The 22198-nt window shown below is 56.8% G+C and overlaps 2 protein-coding genes across 2 annotated transcripts; both read left to right on the top strand.

Annotated features, from left to right (window-relative positions):
• Positions 1-11600: 11600 nt before the first annotated feature.
• LOC148053025 (avidin-like) lies at positions 11601-13173 on the top strand. The gene is made up of 4 exons (XM_087777641.1): positions 11601-11741; positions 11873-12083; positions 12626-12746; positions 13018-13173. The coding sequence occupies exons 1-4, from the start codon at positions 11670-11672 to the stop codon at positions 13061-13063; spliced, it is 450 nt and encodes a 149-aa protein (XP_087633767.1). The 5' UTR covers positions 11601-11669; the 3' UTR covers positions 13064-13173.
• Positions 13174-13499: 326 nt separating this feature from the next.
• Positions 13500-15542, top strand: LOC148053024 (avidin-like). Its single transcript, XM_087777636.1, has 4 exons — positions 13500-13636; positions 14408-14618; positions 15081-15201; positions 15271-15542. The coding sequence occupies exons 1-4, from the start codon at positions 13565-13567 to the stop codon at positions 15302-15304; spliced, it is 438 nt and encodes a 145-aa protein (XP_087633762.1). The 5' UTR covers positions 13500-13564; the 3' UTR covers positions 15305-15542.
• The last annotated feature ends 6656 nt before the right edge of the window (positions 15543-22198 follow it).

Genomic DNA, 22198 nt, shown 5'->3' with positions numbered 1-22198 from the left:
AAAAAAACCCGGACGGTGCTGCACGCCCCACGCTGGCACCCTGCCTGGGATGCGAGCAGCCGAAAGGCAGGAGTGGGCTGGCAGGGCTGCCACCTCCCGCTTTTCCCCCAGGTTTCCTGCCATGAATGCCGTGGGAGAGCTTTGCTAACAGCATCCGTGGCTTTAGCAAGTTTTCCACCTGCTCTGTGTTTTAGCCCACCTCGTTGCAGTCTTGCATGTGGTTTGCTTTTCATGTTTTTCTCCCTTGGCTCCATCTTCTGGTTCTGGAGCGATGCTGCTGCTTCTTTCGCGGTGCCTCCCTGGAATTTCTCCAGCTTTTTCAGTTCCCTTACAGCCTTTCTGAGCAGCATGCTCTTACCTCAGCCCTCTGCTGTGGTGTCCTTTGGCCTGTGCAGCCTTTTACCTGCTTTAGAGGAACCCGAGAATCAGGAAAGAGGGTGGCAGAGGGACCACAGGACTCTGCTCTCACCCTGAAGCGTGGCCAGCTCAGTGGAGGGGCGGCCCGCTAAGCCTGCAGCCTTGCTGCATGCATCCTCTCTGCATGCATCCTCCTGATTTTATTATTGCCTTCATGTCAACGTTTCCCTGGGGCAGGGCTCCTTGGGGGCTGTGCAGCAGTTCTGAAGTGCTCCAGCAAGGCAGCAGTGCTGACCGCGGTTTGAGCAGTCTGCAAAGCCTTGCAGGCAGCCACGGTGCCGCTGAGAAATGCAGTGGGCATGGACTGGCAGAGCTGTTTGCAAGGCCAGTCCCTATATCGGGGCACCCAGCAAGGCTGAGATGCATGCAGCATCTCGTTTTTGGGGTGGCAGGCGACAGGACGTGGTGTGCCAGGGTGCACACAGGGGCCGGGGGGATGCTGTGGCTGAGAACGCTTCCCCATGGGCACTGGGCATTCATCAGCACTGGGTTTTACCCAGCTGCAAGACCTGCTCGCAGTGCTTTGCACGCTGCTTGTGCCTGCTCTGCCTCTCCGAGCTGCAAACCCGGCACTACTTGCCTTCTTCCAGCTCAAGCTCATTGGCACAGCAAAGGTGAGCAGCGGGGTCCCCTTCAGCCCCGCTGCAGACTTCCCTCTGGGAGGAAAACCAGCCGCTGCATGGCAAGCCTTGGTCGTGGTCATTCCCCATGAACGCCTTCAGGGGCACGGGGAGCAGGAGGAGGCACCCTGCAGTCACACGCAGCGTATCACTGCTGCTGCGTCTGTGTTGCACAGGTGCTCACACAGTGCATTCGTTAAAAAAAGAAAAACTAATGTACTGGGATCTTGGCACGCTCACATAGGGGATCAAATCCCTCAAACAGTCGGTCACTGCCTGGATGGAGAAGGAGTCGCTGTTGCAGGGGTCCTCCAGCACTTATATGTCTTAACCGTATCTGGAAGACCATCCTATGCAACCATTTCTGCAGGGACTGTTCCTATCGACTGTTCAGAAATGTCTCAGCACTGAACATCTCAGTGCCCCACATCATCTGTCTCAGGACAGCTTCCCCTCTGAGGCTCCGGCGGGTGCCCGCTCCTGCCACCCTGCCCGCACCCGGGCTGTGCTGTGGCACCAGCGCCGAGTCCCCTCCACTCCAGTGCGTGCTGACCGGGAACTGGATCAACGACCTGGGCTCCAACATGACCGTCGGGGCCGTGAATGGAAAAGGTGACTTTGCAGGCTCCTACCGCATGCCTGAGACAGCCACCATGAACAAGACATGGCTGTCACCACTGCAGGGGTCCCAGCACCATACGAACCAGAAGAGGCAGCCCACTTTCAGCTTCACCGTCAACTGGAGATTTTCAGGTGCTTCTCCTTTCCCAGCCTCCTTGCAGCGTCCCCAGACCTCCCCTGCCCTCCCTGGGATGTCTCTGATGCTTTTCTGCCCTCCCTGCAGCATCCTTGATGATCGCCCGCCTTCCTCTGTGGTGTCCCCAATGCTTCCCCATCTCTGCAGTGTCCCCAGAGCTCCCCTGCCCTCCCTGTGGCGTCCTTGATGGTCCCCTCCCCTCTCCTGCACTGTCCCCAGTGCTCCCCCATCCCCAACCCCAGAGCTGCATGGCTGCTGGCATCTCCTGCTCCCCACCTCCGGCTCTTGTCCAGGCAGATCCCGCCCAGGACGAGGTGAGACAGAGCTGGATGCAGGCTCAGCTGGGCTCATCCCACCACGTCCTGCGTATCCCATGCCTGTCCAGTGCCGTGTCCCTGGTGCCAGCAGGACAGGAGGCTGGGGAGGGAAACGTCGCCCACCCACAAGCAGCCTTTTCCACTCCCAAACTGGCAAGCTGGCTGCCTAACAGAGAGAAGACCCCACCCCAGCACCCTCTCCCACCTCCCACCCCTTCCCCGTGGTTTCCACCACCACCTCTGTGGGCCATGCTTTGCTCCCCGGGAAGAGGAGAGTGGCCCTCCTGGTGTCTTCAAGCCCAGGGCAGATGTGTCTCTGGAGGATGCTCCAAGCAGATGCTTATCCCCTGTGCAGGGCAGGGGCCAGAGAGATCCCTCCTGAACTGGACGCAGCCAGCTGCCAGCTCTGTCTTCCCCTGCAGCATCAGCAGCGATGTGTTCACCCAGCTGCAGGGATATCTTGGAGGAGGTGGCTGTGCCATGTCCCTGTGCAAGAGCCAGGCGGTCCAAGGACCCCTGCCCACCCTTGCTACGCTCTTGTATCACTAGGGACCCCTTGGGAGGGCTCAGAGAGGGCTCTGCCCTGGAGCTGTACCCTGCCCAGCCTCAAAGCACCATGCATGCGGTGTCGCCTCCCATGGGGTCTGCGCATGGGAGCACCATGCACAGGGCATCCCCTCCACGGGAACAAGCAAATTTTAATACCTACCTGTCTTCCAGAACTGGGACCCAGGCCAGGGACCCGCAGGCTGGGATGTGTCAGCGGATAGCTCCGGGCAGCCCTGCCTACATCCCCATCCCCAGCCCTGTCCCCAACCCCATCCCGAGGCAGGGGGCGATGCTCCGGGTGTCGTCCGAAGAAATGGCAACAACAGCCTTGAAGGACAACGTCTACATGATCCTAGGACTGAGCTTGCGCAGAAGCGAGGGTCAATCAGCGAGCACAGTGAAGAAGACTACAAGCCTTCATCTGAAGAGCCCCAAAGGCCACTACGAGAGATGACTGTGCATGCGGGTCGGACATTTGCATATGTTAATAAGTTCCGGGAAATCTCATGTTTATGTAAACGATTTCCCGGAAATCCTGTGAATATTTAGGATTGCGTAGTAGATATTTTCTAAAAATTCATCAACTCGTTGGAGCACTTATGGTGGAGAATCCCCAGCGCTGCCCAGCGCTGCAATAAAGCATACCTGCTTAATAGTAACTTCGTTGCTATTGAGTTTCACTTCGGGGACTCTCTGAATACTCCGTTTCTCCCTTGGGGAGATTCGGGCTGTGAGGAGAAGCATCCGTGAATTTTTGTATCAGTTTTGGCGACCCAGGTGGGACCCTCTCTGCTCGGCTGCAGGACCCCTTGAGAACGGGACTCCCCAGGGTACCCCCGGAAAATTTCCGGAGGGAGTCCTTGCCTCCATCGGATCGCTGCGGGAGCAGGCAAGGACCATCTTTGGAAAAAGGTCTTCTTTCTTAAATTTGGTTTGGGCCTAGTCATTTGTCAGAAACCCGTGTAAGCCGTGAGTGGTTCACGCTGGGTGGAGTATACCGGGCTGCTAGCGCCTTGAAGGTATACACTGGGGAGCACTTGGGTGCTCATTTGGTGGCACTTTGGTGCTCATTTGGTGGTTATTTGGAACTCTTGCATTTGGGTATATTGCATCTTGGCTGTGGAACTCAGTTATTTGATTTGGGGATTGGGTTTGGCATGTTACGAGGACAAGTAGTTGCTCTGTGTTTGCTTTTAGGATTTTTGTTCATTGTTTTGGTATGTGAGCGTTTTGTTGTCAAAAGTGTCTATGCTGTCCTGCGCGTGTGCGAATGAGACGCACTTTCAGTACGAAGCGAGTGCGGAGTCCTGGTCCGCGGTTGCGTTGTCCCGCGAGGGAAACGGCCGGAGGCGGACGAAGCGAAAGAAAAAGGTTGTAAGGATGTAAACCAGTAATTCTGTAACCCCCTAAGTGGCAAAGTGTGGAGCATGGAACTAACTGTTAAGATACTGCGGGAATACAGGAGAGAACTGGGACCAATAAAATGGGAGGGTCACAGCCGAGTAAAGAGGTACCAAAGAAATCTCCATCAGGTTGCATTTTATATCGCTGGAAGGACGTAGGGGGTTCTCCTGGGGGAAACGTGAGCAAGAAAACTCTCATTGAGTCTTGTAATCAGTGATGGCCATTGTATAAATTAGATGATGAAGAAAAGTGGCCTGTGAATGGGACTCTGAAGTATAACGCCTTGCTGCAACTCCTGTTATTTTTAAGGAGGGCGGGAAAACGGGACGAAGCTACGGATGCAGATACGTTTTTCACCCTCCGAAATCACCCTGCGTGGCAGAAAGATTGTGGTTTTAACTTTGCTCCCCAAGATCCCATGGTGTTGGCTTTGGAAAAGGAAAATCAGAAAGAGTTAGGGAAGCTGAAGCGGTGTTGTTCGGCATGTAGTATTGGACAGAGGTGTTTGAAGGTGAGAGAGAAACCCGGAAAGGCGGAGGAAAGGATAGAGGACTATGTGGCACCCGGGGGTCCGGGACCAGCTTCAACTTCAACCTCTCCAACGGTCCCAGACAGTGAGGAGGAGGTTTCGGAAGGAGACGCGGGACCCTCTGTTTCCCCAGTTACGACCAGGGCCCGCAGTAAAACGAGACGGATTGTAGAGGCGCCTTTAAGGCAGGCAATGGGCCCTGGGGAACCCAGGGTAATAAGAGTGCCTCTCCAGGTGGGTGACGTGGCTAAGTGGAAGGATGCAGTTAAGGGGTACGGGGAGGACCCAAGTGGCGTTGTGAAAAGGTTTGAGTGGATTACTAAGAATTTGGACCCGGATTGGAAAGCTGTGGATCTTATGCTAGATGCTATGACTGAAACTGAGAAGCAGCTTGCGTTGAAGGCAGCCCGAGCTCATGTAGAAAGGCAGGGTGAGGGAGGAGTTTTACAGGGCACGGCCAAAGGTCCTGTGCCCTCCAGGGACCCGGGCTGGGACCCTAAGGATCCAGCTCAATGCCGTTCGTTGCAACGATACCGAACCCGGATCAAATTTGCAATAGAACACGCGATCCCAAAGGCGGTTACCTGGTCTGCTCTGTATGCTATCAAGCAGGGGCAGACTGAAGCGCCCACGGAGTTTTTAGATCGCTTACGGGCTGCTGTGAGAGGATTTGCTACCATGGAACCGGAGTCAGAAGCTGCCACACAGCAGCTGCTATCTCTGTTTCTGGGACAACCCACTAATGATACCAGAAAGAAACTTCAGAAACTTAGGGAACCAGATATAAGGAATTTAGAACAGCTGCTGGAGGAAGCGTGGAGAGTATATGGGAATGGGGAGGGGGAGGACAGAAGGAGACTGGGAAAGGAGACAGTGGCTGCGTTAGCTCAGCAAAATTTGGAAAGAATGCAACCAGGAGGAGCCGGGCAAGCAGGGCGAGGAATGAGTAACAGAGGTAAGGGCAGTTTGAGATGTAATCAATGTCAATCAAATAGTTGAAGATTTGTATCCGGTAGTGGCAAACCCATATACTCTGCTGACCAGTTTAAAGGAACCCTATGAATGGTTTACTGTATTAGATTTAAAGGAGGCATTCTTTTGCCTGACCTTGGCTCCAGAAAGCCGCAACTTATTTGCCTTTGAATGGGAAAAGCCTGATACAGGACGAGAAACCCAACTGACCTGGACAGTGTTACCCCAAGGACTTAAAAACAGCCCTACCAGTTTTGGGAATCAATTAGCTAAGGAATCAGAGACCTGGGAGAGGCCGCCAGGAAATGGGATTCTTTTGCAATATGTGGATGATATCTTCATAGCCACAGAAAAGGATGAAGAGTGCAAGGAATGGACTGCGAGCTTGTTGAATTTTCTGCGATTAAGTGGTTATCGAGTCTCGTTACAGAAAGCCCAAATCCTGAAGAAGGAAGTAATATACGTGGGATTCGTGATTTCTAACACAAGACAAAGACAGCTCGGGAAGGACCGAAAGGAAGGTATCCGCAGAACTCCGGAACCAACCACGGTCAAAGAGCTTTGAACCTTCTTGGGAATGACAGGTTGGTGCCAACTATGGATCTGTGAGTATGGACTTTTGGTTAAACCTCTGTATGAACTGTTGAAAAACAGCCAGAGACAATTCATATGGACTGATGAAGCTCAGAGGGCATTCAAGGAAGTGAAACTGGAGCTAATGAAGGCTCCAGCTTTGGGCCCACCAGAGGTAAGGAAACCTTTCTGGCTGTTCTCGCATGAAAGGCAAGGAGTGGCTCTGGGAATTCTGGCCCAGAGGCTGGGTCCTTATAAACGAGCTGTAGCATACTTCTCTAAACAATTGGATGGAGTAAGCAAAGGATGGCCGGGATGCCTTTGGGCAGTGGCCGCCACGGTTTTGATTATCCAAGCAGCTCGAAAACTTCCTTTGGGACAAAAGATGACTGCGCACACTGCCCACACTGTAAGCTCCGTTTTAGATGATATAGAAATCATAAGCGATAAACAGGAAATGGAGACTGTCGTGCATGATTGTACAGAAACTATAGAAACTGTATATGCAAGCAGACCCGACTTGAAGGAGGAGCCACTGGAGGAAGCCGACCGAAGGTGGCATACTGATGGGAGCAGTTTCGTTACTGGTGGGAGCAGTTTCGTAAAGAATGGAGTTTGAACGGCAGGGTATGCTGTAACCACCACCGACCAACTGGTGGAAGCAAACTCAGTCCCTAAGGGTGCATCTGCACAACGAGCTGAAATAAGGGCCCTAGTGAGAGCGCTGGAGCTGGCCGAAGGGCTGCGAGTAAATATTTGGGCGGATTCAAAACATGCCTTCGGTGTAGTCCATGCCCATGGAGCAACTTGGAAGGAACGAGGACTCTTGACTGCTCAAGGGGAAGGTATAAAACATGCTGATAGAAATTTGCGACTTTCAGACGCTGTACAACTTCCGTCAGCAGTGGCGATTATGCACTGCAAAGGGCATCAGAAAGGTAGCACTGACAGGGAAGTGGGACATACATTGGCTGATCACGAGGCAAGGCGAGCTGCAGAGCAAGGTGAGGTATTAAGTTTAATCCCTGAAAAATCTTTGCCACTACCTGAAACAATTGAATATGAGGAAAAGGATCAAAAGCTGATCACTAACTTAGGAGCTGAAATCGGCCCATCAGGATGGGCACTGTTGAAAGATAACAGAATAATAGTTCCCGTTAGCATATTGTGGAAACTTGTAAAAACAGAGCACGACAAAACTCATTGGGGAACTGAAGCCTCATACAACTCTCTTATTAAGCAAACTGTAGCTAGAAATTTATATCAGACTCTAGAGAGTGTCGTTAATAGATGTGAAGTGTGCTTAAAGAACAACCCAAAAGTAGAAAAGCGTGTGAGGTCTGGAAATAGCAGCAGCGGAGATAGTCCAGGTCAAAACTGGCAGAGAGATTTCTCGGAACTCCCCAGAAAAGGGGGATATAGGTGTTTGCTGGCACTAACTGACACTTTTTCTGCACGGCCTGAAGCCTTCCCTTGCAGAACAAATAAAGCCCGAGAGGTAACAAGAAGTCTATCAAAGGAAGTTATTCCTAGATTTGGAGTACCAGAGGCGATGTCTTCTGACAGAGGACCACATTTCGTATCACAAGTGGTCCAGTAAGTTAGTAAGTTTTTAGGGATGAATTGGAAATTACATACAGCTTATTGCCCGCAAGCAAGCGGGCAAGTGGAGAAAATGAACCATTTAATAAAAACACAACTAAGTAAAATTTGTCAGGAAACCGATTTAAGATGGGAGCAAGCCCTCCCTCTTGCTTTGCTAAGACTCAGAACCAAACCAAGGACTCAGGAAAAATTGAGCCCTTTTGAAATCCTGTATGGGAGACCATTTCAAAGCAGGTATCAGGGGCAAGATCTTACCCAGGTGGGAGAGGTTAATCTGCAACGATATTTAATAGCATTAGGGAAACAATCACAAAAGGTAAATGAATTAGTCATGTCCAATAGAGCATGGGGTTTAGACTCCCCGATACATCTGTTTAAAGCTGGAGATTGGGTTTATGTTAAAAATATTTCAAGTGATCCCCTCGAAGGAAAACGGAGCAGCCCTTTCCAAGTTCTGCTCACGACCTACACTGCGGTCAAGCTGGAGAAGCACGCTGCCTCCTTTTCCCGAATATGGCAATAAGGGAGTGCCTCTAATAGGAATACCAATTCCTTTCAATCCATCCTGGAATAATTTGTGGATAAATCCCAAATTCACCAAAAAGAATGAAACCAACCTTCAAATTTGGGATGTATGGAACCCTAATCTTTCCAATGTCAAGCGCGTAACGACAAACAAGACTGGAATGGGTCATATTTCAGTAGGACGTTACCCATATTGCGATCGGCCGGTGCAACTACGAAGAAAGAAACAGCAGAATGATTATTGGAATGTTCCTAGAGGTGGCGGTCGGTATTGGTTATGCGGTGGCCAAGCCCGAAAAGCTTTGCCTCCAAATTGGTCGGGAACGTGAACACTAGGAACAGTGGTCCCTAACATGACAATATCAATAGGTTACAGGAACAAAGTGGTTGGATAAAAACCTATCTTAAACGAATTAAAAGGACTCATAATGCCGTAGCAGATCGCCCTTACACTTTTCACAGCTTTGCAAGATGGTTCCTCCCTCGGCTTGGCGCACGTGAGCTAGAGAAAACAACCGTAAACGTATCTGCTGCAATGGAAAAGATGGTAAATAGAACCACAGACGCCACACAGGCGTTACCAATCGAAGTGTCCAGTCTGTCTCAGGTGGTGTTACAAAACAGAATGGCCCTTGATGTATTGCTGGCCTCGCAAGGGGGAGTCTGTGCTGTAATCAATACCGGTTGTTGTACGTATGTCGATCAAAGGGGGAGGATCTCTACGGATCTGGCAGAAATGTGGGAACAAACGGAAGTCTTACAGCAGACTGCCCAAGACAACACATCCTGGGGTTTTGAAGAATTATGGCATGATCTTACCTCACGGCTACCTAATTGGACATGGCTAAGGAATCAGTTTGTAATGGGGATAATGGTGATCTACGTATGCATCCTAGCCTGTGTTATGATACAATGCTGCTCTTGTGTCTCCAGTCTCTCTGAACGTTGACTGAGGCTCTAAAGAGCTGCAACCCTCAATAGGTAGTGGGGAAATGAAAGGGCTAAAAACCACAAGAGCAGGAAAGATGTCGTAAATACTCTAGCCACTTCATGACATCAGAAGACATCCTGGTGTGATTTAAGGGTGGGGTGAATGCCTTATGGTTTGTTGTGATTTACGGAGTAGCTAGAAGAATAGTTATAAGCAAGCGGGGGCTCTGGGATAATCTTGTTACAGGCAACTGGGCCTTGGGAGACCAGATACATGGAACCATGAAGACAGAAAGAAACAGAAGAATGGCAACAACAGCCTTGAAGGACAATGTCTACGTGATCCTAGGACTGAGCTTGCGCAGAAGCAAGGGTCAATCAGCGAGCACAGTGAAGAAGACTACGAGCGTTCATCTGAAGACCCCCAAAGACCACTTGAAGACCACCACGAGAGATGACTGCGCATGCGAATTGGATATTTACATATGCTAATAAGTTTGGGGAAATCTCATGTTTATGTAAACGATTTCCCGGAAATCCTGTGAATATTTAGGATTGCGTAGTAGATATTTTCTAAAAATTCATCAACTCGTTGGAGCACTTATGGTGGAGAATCCCCAGCGCTGCCCAGCGCTGCAATAAAGCATACCTGCTTAATAGTAACTTCGTTGCTATTGAGTTTCATTTCGGGGACTCTCTGAATACTCCGTTTCTCCCTTGGGGAGATTCGGGCTGTGCGGAGAAGCATCCGTGAATTTTTGTATCAAGACCCAAGCCGCTTCACTGGCTGCCCTTTGGAGGGTACAAACCTCACGGAGGTCCCCCAGCTCTTGGCTTGTTTTACTGTTGACTTGGCTGAGGCTGGTCAAGAAATCTACCTCCTGCAGCACTGAGCTGGTCCCTGCACCTGCAGGATACGCCGCTGGGATGGGGATTGTTAAATACAGGAAAAATAAAGGTTATGGGCAGATAGCACCAATATTGTTTGTGTGACGCTAAAATAAACCTACGGCTGTAAATGAGCTGTGGGTTGCCATCAGCAGCGGTGCCAGCACGGAGACCTTGTGTTACCCATCCCCGTGCCCACCGGTAGCCATGGGATCCCTCCGTGAGCTCCCTCAACCCAGGTGATGGCAAGGGGATGGTGGCAAGGCGGTGATGGCGAGGGGGTGATGGCTGCCCCTCTTGTCCCCTGCAGCCTTCCCAGAGCAACCGTGCTCTTCATCAGGAACCACGGCCATGCTCTCGGTAGTGCCTGCCTGCTGAAAAAACAGCCAAAGCAAAGAGCAGCTGTGTGGGAAAAACATACCTGGTCGTGCAGTTGATTTCTAAGACAGAGGAAGGCCAACACTGGGGCAGGAGTTTCCCGCGGGCAGGCAGCTTTCTGGCCAGGGAGCTCCTGCGGGCAGGGGTGCGAGAGGGCTGTGGGTCTCCTGCAGAGAGGAGAGCGGGGCCTTGAGATGCCGGCAGCCTAAATGCAATGCTCCCCAGCCTGGGTAGCGATGAATTCTACTGTTGGAGAGCAATGGGGGTCAAATGGGAGATTAAAGGGAAAGCAAAATTTGGGAAGGATTTCTGAGGTGTTGCAAAGAGTTGCCTTGCTTCCATTTTAAGAAAAGGAGCACTTTTGGGTGAACAGGGCTCCATCAGCCCTTGCTGTGATGTCTGTGCAGTTAAAATACACATCTTTTAGGAGACTGCCTTGAAACTCACGGAGGAATGGGTGGGAAAATCTGGTGTGAACCGAGCCACTTCAGCCTCCCTGGCCAGCAACAACTATAACGTAAAGGGAATGATATAAGTACATACTTCAAGTTATTTAAGAATCCCTGTGTGAATACAATTTTTGTCAGCATTTAAAAGTGCCGTACAAGATATGCAGGCAATGTTCGTTTTTCATAAACAACATAATTTCCTTCCAACAAAAACCAGTTTGTCAAAAGAGCAGCAAGGCTTCATGCCAGCCCCAGGCGAGAGGAGACGGGGCGCTGTGTAGCCTGATCTGCGGCCACTTCAGTACCAGGGAGGGGAATGAAGCAAAGCCCCAGAAGGAGCCCGGTGCTGGCGGGGTTTGCAGGAGGATACCTGGTGAGGAGAAGCAGGGTGAGGCCGTGTGCTGTGGCTGATCCTGGGGCGCATTGGGTGGCAGAAGAGACAACAGCCCCCGAGAGGGGTTTTCCCTGGCTAAGCATCCATCCTGGCAGTCACTGACCTGCAGGGGCCAGGGCCTCCCCCTGAGGTGCCAGGGAGGAGTGAGCAAAGAGGGACGGTTTCAGCAGGCTCTTCTGGCAATATCTGCCTCTCTAACGGCCGGGAACTGCAAATTGGGAAACACCCCGATTGCACAATGCTCTGGCCAGAGCTGCCACCTGCAGCCCTGGCAGCAATAAAAAGGCGGGAGAGCAGGCACATTGGCAGAGCCCTGCAAGGAGCACATCCCCGGGTACGCCAGCTGTCTGCCCGCTGCAGAGATGGTGCAAGTGACTCCCTTGCTCCTGATGCTCAGCCTGGCCCTGGTGACTCCCAGTCTCTCCTCAAGACAGGTAACGGCAGGGCTGGGGTGCACGGGGCAGGGTGGGCAGGAGGGCTGCGGCTCCGGCGGGTGCCCGCTCCTGCCTCCCTGCCCGCACCCGGGCTGTGCTGTGGCACCAACGCCGAGTCCCCTCCGCTCCAGTGCGTGCTGACCGGGAAGTGGACCAACGACCTGGGCTCCAGCATGACCATCGGGGCCGTGAATGGAAAAGGCGAGTTCACTGGCTCCTACCATACAGCTGTGACAGCCACCACAAACGAGCCCACGGTGTCACCACTGCAGGGGTCCCAGCACCGTACGAACCAGAAGGGCCAGCCCACCTTCGGCTTCACTGTCAACTGGAACTTTTCAGGTGCTTCTCCTTTCCCAGCCTCCTTGCAGCGTCCCCAGACCTCCCCTGCCCTCCCTGGGATGTCTCTGATGCTTTTCTGCCCTCCCTGCAGCATCCTTGATGATCCCCTGCCTTCCTCTGTGGTGTCCCCAATGCTTCCCCATCTCTGCAGTGTCCCCAGAGCTCCCCTGCCCTCCCTGTGGTGTCCTTGATGGTCCCCTCTCCTCCCCTGCAGTGTTCTTGATGGTCCCCTGCCTTCCCCTGCAGTGTCCCCAGTGCTGTCCCGTCCCCTGTGGTGCCCCTCATGCTCCCCCGCCCTTGACCCCAGGGCTCCTTGGCTGGTGTCATCTCCCAGTCCCAGCGCGCAGAGGGTGCGCTGGGGGCTGAAGCCCGCCACTGTCTGCCCATCTCCACACGAGACCCCCAGCCCTCTGACCCCCTCCTGCCTGCTTTCCCCATCACCGCTGTCCCCAAGGGCAGGGACAGCCTGGGTCTACTGCCCCCTGTGCTGGGGCAGGCTGCAGGGCCACATCTCGGCACTGACCCCCTCCCCGTCCCCTCAGACTCCATCACCGTCTTCACGGGCCAGTGCTTTGTGGACAAGAATGGAAAGGAGGTTTTGAAGACCATGTGGCTCCTGCGCTCACGTGTGGAGAACATGAAGGACGACTGGAAAGCCACCAGGTGAGCCCCCTGTCCCTGCCCCAGGCAGGTCCCCTGCGCATCCCTGGGGGTCGGGGCTCTCCCACCCCGCAGTGCTCAGCGCCCGTCGGAGCTGCTGCCAGCGTGGGGGTGACGGGGGATGGGGTACTTGTGCACGGCCTCCCTGGGGGTCCTGCCACGGTGTAAATGCTGCTGGCGGGTGGGAGGGGGCGTTCAGCACGGGGAGGGTGCATTTGCCCTGTGCAAGGCTGCATGTCCCACCCTTATGTCTCCTCCTGCTCTGTCCCTGCAGGGTCGGCACCAACGTCTTCGTCCGCCTGCAGCCGCAGAAGGAGTGAGGGCGGCAGCGCGGGGTGTTCCCTGGCCGGCAGCGGTGCCGGAGATGCAGACCCCCCTCCTCCTGCCCCACCACCTGCTTCTCCCAATAAAGCTTTGCTGTAAACAACCACCTGGCTCCTGTTGTGTCGTGGCTCAGTGCCCACATTCCCCCGTCCCCGCCACGGCATCCCATGGCCTCTCCTGTCACCGTTCCCAATGCCCGGTGTGTGTCCCCTGCCGTGAATCCCCCCTTAGCTCGACCTCCTCCGTCGCAGCCCCCACTGCCCCGCCGTGCTCCCTCGGGATCCCTGCCTCGCCTGAGGGAGCAGGACCCCGCTCAGTCCGACACGGTGGCTGGTGGCCCATCTCCCACCAGGGTGGCCTTTGGCAGGAGGCCCTGTGTGGGCGGCCGCTGCCCAGCCGCAGCTCCCTCCACTAGAAAAGGGGCCGAGCGGGTGCAGGGCAGCAGCACAGGCAGAGCCCGGGCACCACGCACGGCCGCCCCTGCCGCCGCTGCTGCCATGGGGAGCCTCAGCTGCTGCCTCCTGCTCGCCCTGGCCCTGCTCGGCCCCCGCGCCACTGCTGCCAGGAAGGTAAGGGCAGCCTGGGGGCAGCTCCCGGCCGGGGGGCTGCCCGCTCCTGCTCTGCCATGCCGTGACATGCCGTGCTGTCCTTAGGGTGCAGGGTGACTGGCCGAGGGGCTGCACACCCTGGCTCTGCCGTGCCGTGCCATGCCGTGCCATCCCTGGGGTGCAGCGTGAACCGCCAAGGGGCTGCCTGCTCTTGCTGTGCCATCTGGTGCCCTGATGTGCCATGCTGCGCTGTGCCTCCCTGTGCTTTGGCACAGTGTGTCATGCCATGCTGTGCTGGGCTGTGCCGTGCTGTGCTGTGCAGTGCTGTGCTGTGCCACCCCTGGAGCCCAGTGTGCACGGCTGAGTGTGTTGCACGCTTCCACTCCGCCGTGCCATGCTGTGCTGTGCCATCGCAGCACACAGCGTTTGTGTCCTCGGGGCTGCCTGCTCTCGCTGTGCTCTGCTGTGCCGTGCCATGCCAGGCTGTGCCATCCCAGGGTGCAGTGTGCACGACCGAGGGGGCTGCCAGCTCTGGCTGTGCTGTCCCCAGGGGGAGTGTTGGTCACCTCCCCCTGCTATAGGGGGTACCCGGCACCCCCAGCTCTGCACTGCCCTGCCACAGGAGGCAGAGGTGCTGGCCCGGGTTGTGCCCGTGCCACCGGTCCCAGCTGCCGTGCAGAGGGGCCGTGCCAGCCCCAGATACACGGGGCACATGTCCCACTGCCCGGGCAAGCTGGAGGGGGGCCATGGCTCGGCACTGCCCAAGGCACCGGCACAACCCCCGGTCCCCAGTGCAACCTGCAGGGCCTGTGGAGGAACGAGCTGGGCTCCAACATGACCCTCTCAGCCCTGGGCACGGCTGGGACCTTCTCGGGCTCCTATCACACTGCCGTGACGGCCACCAACAAGCAGATCCTGGTGTCACCTCTGCAAGGGGCCCAGCAGCACCCCGGTGACAAGGGGCACCCCACCTTCGGCTTCACCGTGCAGTGGCAGTTCGCAGGTACAGCAGCACCCGGCACAGCATCCCAGGGCAGCCATGGATCCCCTGCCCGTGACGGGAGCAGGGTGCCCCCCGGCTGGTCCCACATACCCGCCGTGGCACCCAGAGAAACCCTGGCTGTGGTCACAGACCAGCCATGCACATCGCTCCTGACATGGGACAGGGCGGGGGGAGGGCTGTCTGTCCAGGGTGGAAGGCAGGGATGTCTGTCTGTCTGTCTATCTGTCCGAGGGACACAGCAGGTATGGTGCCCATCTCTCTGTCCAGGCAAGGTGGAAGCCACCCATCTGGGCAATGAGGCAGGGAGGTCCATCTGTCTGTCCAGGGCATGTGGGGGGGGGGGGGGTGTCTGTCTGTCTGTCTGTCTGTCTGTCTGTCTGTCTGCCAGGATCAGGTGCCCGAGGTTGCCCAGTCTGGAGGTGCAGGCTCTGAGCCCCTTCTGCCCCACTTGAACCCCACCAGACTCCACCACCGCCTTTGTGGGCCAGTGCTTCGTGGACCGCCGTGGGAAGGAGATGCTGGAGACCGTGTGGCTCCTGCGGGAAGAGGTCCCATCCCACAGGGATGCCTGGAAAGCCACCAGGTGAGTGCTGACCCTGCCCTCCTGCCCCACAGCCCTGCCTGCCCTGCTGCTGACACAGCTTCCCCGCAGGGTCGGCACCTCCGTCTTCACCCGCGTCAAGTGATGGGGATGGGGACGGGAGCTGCCTGCACCCTGCCTGCATGACCGAGGCTCTCTGCTGCCCTGCTCCCGAGCTGCGCTCCCGCCTGCTCCCAGCATCCTGGCTGGGAAACACACCCTCACCCTGCCCTGCTTCCTCCCAGTGCCTCCCAGCGCCTCCCAGCAGCCTACTGGTGGGCTCCCCCTTCCCAGAGCTTGCTGCCGCCACACCTGGAGCTGAATAAACCTTGCTCTGCCTGGCAGAGAGCCGTGCCCCGTCTGTCCCTGGGGTGCAAGAAGCCACTCTGTGGCCGTGGGCAGGGCAAGGTGGGGGGCGGGCGGTGTCTCGGGGAGGGCAGGGTGGTGTTTTGGGGGATGGGGAGGGACGGGGCTGGGGGACAAGGGGAGGACAGCAGCTGGGTAATCCCGCTTCCCAGGCATGGCTTCGGGCCTCGGCAGGTGCCTTCTTGACCGTGCGCCCATTCGGGGCCCCCGCAGGGGCTCTGCGGTGGGTGGCCCCAGGCAGCATCCCTGGCGTGGAGCAGCGGGACACCACACAGCCAGGGGTCGGGGTGAAGGCTGCGTGCAGGCAAGCCAGCACACTTGCCTGGCCTCATCCTGCATCTCTGCACCCCAGGCACCAGCGGGGAGAAGCTGTGCAGGCAGGGGGAGGCATGAAGGGCTTGAAGGAGGGTGCTGCCTGGGGCTGCAGGGCTGCTGGGGGAAGAGGCTGTTGGATGGGGCAGGGACTTTGGGGCAGCGAGCACACAGCAGCCTGGGAAAGTGTCAGGGCCTGTCCACCATCCTCTTGCTCTTCCGGTGTGCCCGCACTTCCCCAGCCTTCCTCAGCCTCTGCTCCGCTCCCTCCTCCCCTGCTGGGCTCTGGGGCTGCTCTCAGCCCCCACGGCTCCTGGAGAGGTCACGGAGCAGAGCCTATCCTGGGCATGCCTGTACCAGCCGAGCCCAACGGGCTGACACGCCCGGTGGTTCAGCTTTCAACGGGAAGCCACCCCTGCATCCTCATCCTCAACCCTGCACCCTCATCCTCACCCCTGCCTTCCACACGCAGCCCCGCAGTTCAGCCCCGCTGCACACTGCCATCCTTAGCACTGCCCTGACTACCCCGTGCTCTTTCTCACCCTCCCCAAACTCCCGCTGTGGCTGTCACCAGCAGCACGAGTGGGTCCCCAAACACTTCTCCAAACAGGCTGTAAGGTTAAAACCTTGGGACGCCCGCGGGAGTGGGAGGATGAGGCTGGGAGCCCTGGTGGGGGAAGGGGACGTGGGGCCATCGAGAGCCGTATGGGACCCCCGGGGAGCAAGACTTCCTTTCTGTCCTTTCATCACCCCCACGGCTGCAAATTCCCTGCCTCTTGGGGTCTCCTAAGAAGGCAGCCCACGCGACAGGAGACGATGGAAGCCTCCTGCCTGCTGAACAGGGGAAGGGAAACAGAAAGCAAAACCATAAGGTCTGCAGAAAGCCGGCACCGACAGTGTCACCGCCACCGCCCCCCACGCCACGCTGCCAGCTGTCCCAACCGTTCCCCATCCTGGCCCTGCTTCCCATCCGGCCCCGTCCCTGTTCCTTCAGGGGCTGTCCTGCTTCCCCACTCCGACAGCCCACCCTGGCCCGATCCTGCCCCGACCTTCACTGGCCTTTTGCTCTCGCCTGCTCCGTGCGAGCAGGGCTGCCCTGGGGTTTTCCTCTTGCTGTTGGGACAGGTTCGCTTCCTTCGTCTGTCAAATCCCTGGACCCACTGCAGATCACCCGCCCTCCCCGCACACATTCCCTCGCCCTGCCCTCGTGACTCCCTGTCCCTCTGTCCGTGCCCTGTAGTAACCTGGGGATGGTTTGGGGCGCAGGGGCTCCTGCAGGGCAGGGGTGAAGCCCAGGCACAGCCCTCAGCCAGGAGGCACTGGGACCCAGGCCAGGGACCCGCAGGCTGGGATGTGTCAGCGGATAGCTCCGGGCAGCCCTGCCTACATCCCCATCCCTGTCCCCATCCCCACCCCTGTCCCCATCCCAGTCTGAGGCAGGGGGCGATGCTCCGGGTGTCGTCCTTGTCCCCTAGGAGGGATGTGCATGGGGATGCCTTCCCTTCCCTGCTGTAGGGGGGCATGCATGTGGGGACCCCCCCGGCAGGGGATTTGGTGCAGGGATAACCTAGGGGCCCTGCCCCAAGGGGTGGCTTGCCCCTGCCCGGCGAGGTGCGGTGTGGGAGAGGACAGGCAGCGCTTGCAGCCGGAGCCTTGCAGGAGGGATGCTGCAGGGCACCGGCTGTGCCGCCTGCTTGGCTGTGCAGGAGCCCACCATGAACCCAAAGGCTCTGCCCATCCCAGTGGGCTCTCCACTCGTGCCACACATCGGTGCTGAGCACAGCACACATCCCCAACATGCACAGGCAGACGTGTCCTGGGGTCACACAGCTCACCTGGTGGGGCTGGAGCGGGGGTCCTTCCTGTATTCCTACCTCTCTGGGGCTCCTGCCTTTAGCTTTTCCTCTTCACCGCTCCCCTTCTGCTTGGCTTGCCCCAGCTTTTGGCCCTCCTGACATGGCTGAGGTGGCAGTGACTTTACAAAATCATGTCTCTTAAAAATGAGCGCCTGAGCACACGCGGGGCTCTGGAGGCACCCTGCTGTGCGGCTGCCAGGGGGTCAGCCCGCGGGGCAGGGGTCCGGGCAGTGTGCAGGCAGCCCCCAGGGACACCTCTGCTTGTCCCCCAGCACTGCGACCTGGCCGGCTGGTGGGAGAATGAGCTGGGCTCCAGGACGCACGGGTCTGCAGTCGACAGCCAGGGCAACTTCTCCGGCGAGTACCACACCGCTGTGTTGAGCGCCCAGAAAGCCATCGAGCCGGCCGCCCACATTGGCTCCCAGCACTCGGATGAGGATGGGCAGTGCACCTTCGGCTTCATCATCAACTGGAAGAAGTTTTCCCACCCAGCGACTGGAAAGCCACCGGCTGAGCCACGGGACCCCCTCCTGGGACTCCTGCCTCTCCGCCGGCTGGGCACTGATGGACTTCTGCTTCCCCGCAGGACCCGGCCACAACGTCTTCACTCGGATGGGCTCAGAGGAGGAGGGAGAACCCTCTCACTTCAGCTGGGCTTGGGAGACCCCTCAGCAGCATCAGTGTGTACCAGCATCGGGGTTGTTAGCAGCTCTGGGGGAAGGTATCCCCCCAAACCAAATAAAATTAATTTTTTTTCCTTTAAACCCAACCTTGTGCAGTCTGTGGATATGTCCTGGGGCAGCTAGGCTAAAGCACGGCCGTAGGTGTGGGGTGAAGCTCTCACCCTGTGTAAGAGACCAAAGTGTTAAGAACAATTGTCTCAAAGCTTGCTTGTGTGTGTTTATCTGGTCAGACCGGACAGTAGACCACTCTTTTGTCTGATAAGACCCGAGGGCAGACCACTCTTTGGCTTATCAAGTACCACCATCTGGCAAGGCAACTTGTGCAAACTTGCTGAAGCAGCAGGCCATTCTTTGGCTTACCAGGTACCACCAGGAATAGGACACCAACTGGTATCCGGGTCAGGCCGCTTGCCCCACCAGTTGATGGGCATGTGTTGGGTCCAGGATGTTGCCCTGGGTAACCAAACGGAAACGAGAGGGCAAACTCCCTCTCCAACACCAGCTAAAAGACGGCACAACAAAACCTGAGTGTGGCCATCCACCACCGAAAAACTGAAGACTGAGGACCAACGGGACGCCGCTGGATCCACGGTGGTGACTATCCTTTGCTTATCTCTCTGAATGCTTGCTTAATTTCCTCCTAGTATTTCCTGCCTTTCCTATCGCTTTACTCTTTTATATTTACCCAATAAAATGTCTGATTGGCGGCATATGACCTCGTTTGTGTCTTAATTTCACCCTTGGGATCATTACAAACCTTCCCCGAGCCTTACAATCAGACCGGGACTTAACACCCTGTGATTCCAGGAAGAGACCGTCTGCAAGAAAGCCCCTTTTCCAGCCCAAATGGGATGGTGTGTCCCCAAAGTGACCCTCTCACACCAAGCACAGGCTAGCACTGGCTCTTCCCTGCTCAATGCCAGGTGAAGATGATGGGAGGGGAAGCTGGGGGGCCCTTCTGCACCCCAAAAACCTGGCTGGGAGTCCCCCTGGCTCCTAGGCAGCCCTCAGGCAGGCCGGCACGGGGGCTTGGCTGTGTCCGCAAACCTGGTGAGCAGCGAGGGCTGCTCGTACCGGCAGCACAGCGCCAGTAGCTGCAGCACATCCAGCCCCAAAGCTCCTCCTAGGAACACGTGTGTGATTTACTGGAAAATGGACATCCAGCAAATCCAGCCCCAAACTCCTTGCCTGCCAGACTTTGTGACTTACTGTAATGGGCAGTGCCAGTGCTGCCTCAGTCACCCCTCCCAGCCAAAAGGAATGATTTCCAGGAAACTCAGCTCCAGGTCTGAATCTGAAATTTGGTCTTCGAGCTGTCCAGTCCCAAAAAAAACCCGGACGGTGCTGCACGCCCCACGCTGGCACCCTGCCTGGGATGCGAGCAGCCGAAAGGCAGGAGTGGGCTGGCAGGGCTGCCACCTCCCGCTTTTCCCCCAGGTTTCCTGCCATGAATGCCGTGGGAGAGCTTTGCTAACAGCATCCGTGGCTTTAGCAAGTTTTCCACCTGCTCTGTGTTTTAGCCCACCTCGTTGCAGTCTTGCATGTGGTTTGCTTTTCATGTTTTTCTCCCTTGGCTCCATCTTCTGGTTCTGGAGCGATGCTGCTGCTTCTTTCGCGGTGCCTCCCTGGAATTTCTCCAGCTTTTTCAGTTCCCTTACAGCCTTTCTGAGCAGCATGCTCTTACCTCAGCCCTCTGCTGTGGTGTCCTTTGGCCTGTGCAGCCTTTTACCTGCTTTAGAGGAACCCGAGAATCAGGAAAGAGGGTGGCAGAGGGACCACAGGACTCTGCTCTCACCCTGAAGCGTGGCCAGCTCAGTGGAGGGGCGGCCCGCTAAGCCTGCAGCCTTGCTGCATGCATCCTCTCTGCATGCATCCTCCTGATTTTATTATTGCCTTCATGTCAACGTTTCCCTGGGGCAGGGCTCCTTGGGGGCTGTGCAGCAGTTCTGAAGTGCTCCAGCAAGGCAGCAGTGCTGACCGCGGTTTGAGCAGTCTGCAAAGCCTTGCAGGCAGCCACGGTGCCGCTGAGAAATGCAGTGGGCATGGACTGGCAGAGCTGTTTGCAAGGCCAGTCCCTATATCGGGGCACCCAGCAAGGCTGAGATGCATGCAGCATCTCGTTTTTGGGGTGGCAGGCGACAGGACGTGGTGTGCCAGGGTGCACACAGGGGCCGGGGGGATGCTGTGGCTGAGAACGCTTCCCCATGGGCACTGGGCATTCATCAGCACTGGGTTTTACCCAGCTGCAAGACCTGCTCGCAGTGCTTTGCACGCTGCTTGTGCCTGCTCTGCCTCTCCGAGCTGCAAACCCGGCACTACTTGCCTTCTTCCAGCTCAAGCTCATTGGCACAGCAAAGGTGAGCAGCGGGGTCCCCTTCAGCCCCGCTGCAGACTTCCCTCTGGGAGGAAAACCAGCCGCTGCATGGCAAGCCTTGGTCGTGGTCATTCCCCATGAACGCCTTCAGGGGCACGGGGAGCAGGAGGAGGCACCCTGCAGTCACACGCAGTGTATCACTGCTGCTGCGTCTGTGTTGCACAGGTGCTCACACAGTGCATTCGTTAAAAAAAGAAAAACTAATGTACTGGGATCTTGGCACGCTCACATAGGGGATCAAATCCCTCAAACAGTCGGTCACTGCCTGGATGGAGAAGGAGTCGCTGTTGCAGGGGTCCTCCAGCACTTATATGTCTTAACCGTATCTGGAAGACCATCCTATGCAACCATTTCTGCAGGGACTGTTCCTATCGACTGTTCAGAAATGTCTCAGCACTGAACATCTCAGTGCCCCACATCATCTGTCTCAGGACAGCTTCCCCTCTGAGGCTCCGGCGGGTGCCCGCTCCTGCCACCCTGCCCGCACCCGGGCTGTGCTGTGGCACCAGCGCCGAGTCCCCTCCACTCCAGTGCGTGCTGACCGGGAACTGGATCAACGACCTGGGCTCCAACATGACCGTCGGGGCCGTGAATGGAAAAGGTGACTTTGCAGGCTCCTACCGCATGCCTGAGACAGCCACCATGAACAAGACATGGCTGTCACCACTGCAGGGGTCCCAGCACCATACGAACCAGAAGAGGCAGCCCACTTTCAGCTTCACCGTCAACTGGAGATTTTCAGGTGCTTCTCCTTTCCCAGCCTCCTTGCAGCGTCCCCAGACCTCCCCTGCCCTCCCTGGGATGTCTCTGATGCTTTTCTGCCCTCCCTGCAGCATCCTTGATGATCGCCCGCCTTCCTCTGTGGTGTCCCCAATGCTTCCCCATCTCTGCAGTGTCCCCAGAGCTCCCCTGCCCTCCCTGTGGTGTCCTTGATGGTCCCCTCCCCTCTCCTGCACTGTCCCCAGTGCTCCCCCATCCCCAACCCCAGAGCTGCATGGCTGCTGGCATCTCCTGCTCCCCACCTCCGGCTCTTGTCCAGGCAGATCCCGCCCAGGACGAGGTGAGACAGAGCTGGATGCAGGCTCAGCTGGGCTCATCCCACCACGGCCTGCGTATCCCATGCCTGTCCAGTGCCGTGTCCCTGGTGCCAGCAGGACAGGAGGCTGGGGAGGGAAACGTCGCCCACCCACAAGCAGCCTTTTCCACTCCCAAACTGGCAAGCTGGCTGCCTAACAGAGAGAAGACCCCACCCCAGCACCCTCTCCCACCTCCCACCCCTTCCCCGTGGTTTCCACCACCACCTCTGTGGGCCATGCTTTGCTCCCCGGGAAGAGGAGAGTGGCCCTCCTGGTGTCTTCAAGCCCAGGGCAGATGTGTCTCTGGAGGATGCTCCAAGCAGATGCTTATCC

Source organism: Nipponia nippon, unplaced genomic scaffold (genome assembly GCF_047370975.1).
Source record: "Nipponia nippon isolate SJK-2023a ecotype South Korea unplaced genomic scaffold, ASM4737097v1 scaffold_40, whole genome shotgun sequence".
Taxonomy (NCBI): Eukaryota; Metazoa; Chordata; class Aves; order Pelecaniformes; family Threskiornithidae; genus Nipponia; species Nipponia nippon.
This window is presented reverse-complemented; position numbering and strand designations above follow the sequence as displayed.